The 3,245-nt window shown below is 53.8% G+C and overlaps 1 protein-coding gene across 1 annotated transcript; it reads left to right on the top strand.

Moving 5' to 3' along the window:
* The first annotated feature begins 821 nt into the window (after positions 1 to 821).
* On the top strand, positions 822 to 2,704 carry LOC143841592 (transmembrane emp24 domain-containing protein 1-like). The gene is made up of 2 exons (XM_077346070.1): positions 822 to 1,025; positions 2,264 to 2,704. Exons 1-2 carry the CDS (start codon positions 858 to 860, stop codon positions 2,480 to 2,482), a joined length of 387 nt encoding a protein of 128 aa, XP_077202185.1. The 5' UTR covers positions 822 to 857; the 3' UTR covers positions 2,483 to 2,704.
* The last annotated feature ends 541 nt before the right edge of the window (positions 2,705 to 3,245 follow it).

The following is a 3,245-nucleotide window of genomic DNA, read 5'->3' as shown; positions in this document are numbered from 1 at the left end:
TGTGGTATGGATCCTGTTTCTGTTAGGTGGATCGAGAACTGGTTGGCAGATCGCATCCAAAGGGTGCTTGTAAATGGCTCGTCAGCTTCTTGGAGAGGACTGATGAGTGGAGTGCCCCAGGGATCTGTCCTGGGCCTGTGTTGTTCCGTTTAATATTTCTAATAAGGGCTTGGAGGAGGAGTTGGTCTCATGGTTTAGGTGCCATTCCCTGTACTTGGCCACATTCCCAGTATTGCCATGAAAGCAGGGAGCTGGCCACTTCCATTGACCTGGGGGGGCATTCTCGCACCTGGGAAAGGGGTGGAGCCTGGACGCCTGCTGCCTCCTTTCTCCCCCCCCCCAATCCTCTTTTAGCATGGCCCACTGATATCACTTCCAGCTGGTTCCAAGGCTCCTCAAAGCCTGAACACCATTTAACCAAATATTTGTAACCATTTTGGCAAGGTTCCCACAGCCTTAAAAAGATTGGAGCCCGCTGGTATAAATCACGTTCTCGAGGACAGAATCCTGTAAGAGAAATCAAACCTAAAAGCAAGCTCTTACGGAGAGGATAGAGATGATGTGGCTGAAGTGGAAGAATCCTAGATGACCTCCAGGGTCATCTAGTTCAGGGGGAGTCAACCTGTGGTCCTCCAGATGCCCATGGATTACAATTCCTATGAGCCCCTGCCAGCAAACGTTGGCAGGGGCTCATGGGAATTGTAGTCCATAAACATCTGGAGGACCACAGGTTGACTAGTCCCTGCAGAATGCAGGACACTCACAACTCAAGACGCGTGCCTTTCTCGTGCAAGCCTTCTTGACTTTGCCCCCCTGTTGGTTTCTGTTTCCCCGCCGGCAGCATTGAACCCACCGAGATGGGGGACTACAAGCTCTGCTTTGACAACTCCTTCAGCACCCTCTCCGAGAAGCTCGTCTTCTTTGAACTGATCTTTGACAGCCCCCAGGAGGACGAGGACTTAGCCGGCTGGGCAGAAATGGCAGAGCCAGAAGAGACGCTCGACATTAAGATGGAGGACATCAAGGTGGGCTGAGAGCTGGGGGGCGCTGAGGACAGAGGAAATTTTTCTAGCACTGATGTTGGAATTGAGGAGCACATCTCCAAATCCATGCACAGTGCAATATTATTGGACCCAAGCTTTTGGAGTCCCGGGCACCTTTGGGATTCTGGCCCCGTGGATTGGGTCCTGCTGCGAAATGGCTGCTTCAGAAGGAGTGCCGCAGGAGGCAGAGGCAGAGCCAGCCCCGATATGACTCCCAGAGCTTGCCTCCAGTCGTATAGAGAAGGTCTTTGTGATGGGGTGGCAGGTGCTGCTCAAGCAACATTTTTAAAAACTGCATAGCCAATCGAAAGCCTTGCTGGGCAGAAGCCCCCCCCCCCCCCGCCTCTGCCCACTTGGTGGGCGCCAGAACAGGTGTTAGCAGGTGCTGAAGTGGTGGTGGGCACCTCGTTGGGGACCCCTACATTCAACCAAAGGGGTCCAAGGCCAGTCCGCAGGAAGGCCTGACGTCAGAGGCCTTGGCTGGGGGCGGGGGAGGGGGAATGATGGGGTTTGATGGTGAAAATATTGAGGGAAATATTGGGATTTTGATGTCTGTCAATGCCTCAGCTGAGGAAAAAATATAACAGGATGAGATCCTTTGGTGGAAGTTGGCCAACATACACTAATCTTCGAGTCAGAGTTTGTTCAGCCCAGTGAGAAACCGGTGTAAAAGCTGCCAGGTGACAGCAATTTCTTATTCTCTTCTTATTTCAAATAACAAGGTCTGCCATCTTCTGCAGTCATACTGAGCATGTTTGCTCTCATCGTAGGGAACAGTCAAACCCAATCTTTAACAGAAACCTTTTCTCTGAGGTAAAAACCTGCTCTTCAGAGATATTCTTTCCCCCTGGTTCATATGAAGTTAACAATCAGGTTATGACAGTGTTTCATTGCATGTTCACAATATGGACATAGTACATAGTAATTGCTTCACACACAGTTTATGGCATAGTCTACCTCAGGGGTAGTCAAACTGCGGCCCTCCAGATGTCCATGGACTACAATTCCCAGGAGCCCCTGCCAGCATTCGCTGGCAGGGGCTCCTGGGAATTGTAGTCCATGGACATCTGGAGAGCCGCAGTTTGACTACCCCTGGTCTACCTGGTACTATAGCAGACCATAGGATTCAAATTCTAGCCGAACGTCGTTGTGTCTTTCTCTCTCCGGGCGAGTCCATCCAAGGGTTCTCTGAGCAGTCTTTCTCCGGTCTGCTGTTCTAGGGATCCATTGAGACGGTGAAGAGCCGCCTGGAAAGGAGTCTCCAGATGCAGGCCCTCCTGAGAGCCTTTGAGGCCCGCGACCGCAACCTGCAGGAGAGCAACCTCAGCAGAGTCACCTTCTGGTCCGCCGTCAACCTCAGCGTGCTGCTGGTCGTCTCCTTTCTCCAGGTGTCCCTGTTGAAAAGCCTCTTTGAGAACAAGAGGCGAGTTTGGATGTAGCGCATGAGACAGGCCTCCTGCATGGGCCAGGGTCCGCCCTCCCGGCCCAGACTGCTTGAAGGCTGCTGCCATCCTTGTCCGAGGAAACTATGGACGAAAAGCTGCCCTCGAGATCAAGGGCCGACTGGGCTCCAGGCGGCCATCGAGGTGTGCGGCAGCTGCCAGTGAGCAAGAGCAGATTTCTGTGCCTTGGACATTGCAATAAACTTTGGCGTTCTCAGGGCCTGAGTGCGGGCTACGTCTGTAAACATGGCTTATCCCCTAGACCTCATCTGGGAGGGACCGCTGCGCCTGGCCAGAAGCTGCCTTTTCCTCCCGACGGCTTCTGGCCAGAGCTCTCCAGGGGGGCTGTCATCCCTCCGGCCTCTTCTTCCCTGGCCCTGTCTTCCCAGCCCGGCTCCCTCAGGAATAGCCAGCACTGCCTCTGATTGGAGGGCCTGTTCTCAAGGAAGTGTTTGGCCCTCTGCTGGGGGGCACGGGGGGACGGGGCGTGTGCCAGCCTGTGGTGCGGCCACCTGCTCAAGCCGGAGCTGCTTTCCAGCGGGAGGTTGTGTCTGGGGCTGCCCCTCTGCCTTTGCGAAGCCCACGTCTTTCAGGATTCGGGGGCAAGAAGAGCCATGACTCCTGTTTTTCATATGCTCACAGTCTCCGGATGTCACCTGGGGAAGAGATCGGGTTACATTGATGCTTTTTGTGTCCAGGTTGCCACCAGAAGCTCTTTGCTGGACCCACAGTTAAGAAGGCTTGACCCTGACTTGGAATC

The sequence above is a fragment of the Paroedura picta genome, chromosome 7, assembly GCF_049243985.1.
Source record: "Paroedura picta isolate Pp20150507F chromosome 7, Ppicta_v3.0, whole genome shotgun sequence".
Classification (NCBI taxonomy): Eukaryota; Metazoa; Chordata; class Lepidosauria; order Squamata; family Gekkonidae; genus Paroedura; species Paroedura picta.
Note: the sequence above shows the minus strand (reverse complement) of the source record. Positions and strands in the feature narration are given on the sequence as shown.

Bases quoted from the DNA above. Each gene is read 5' to 3' on its own strand.
- LOC143841592 (XM_077346070.1), top strand. From the start codon at position 858: ATGGGGGACTACAAGCTCTGCTTTGACAACTCCTTCAGCACCCTCTCC. The intron at 1,026-2,263 runs GTGGGCTGAGAG...CTGCTGTTCTAG, and splicing joins TTAAGATGGAGGACATCAAG to GGATCCATTGAGACGGTGAA.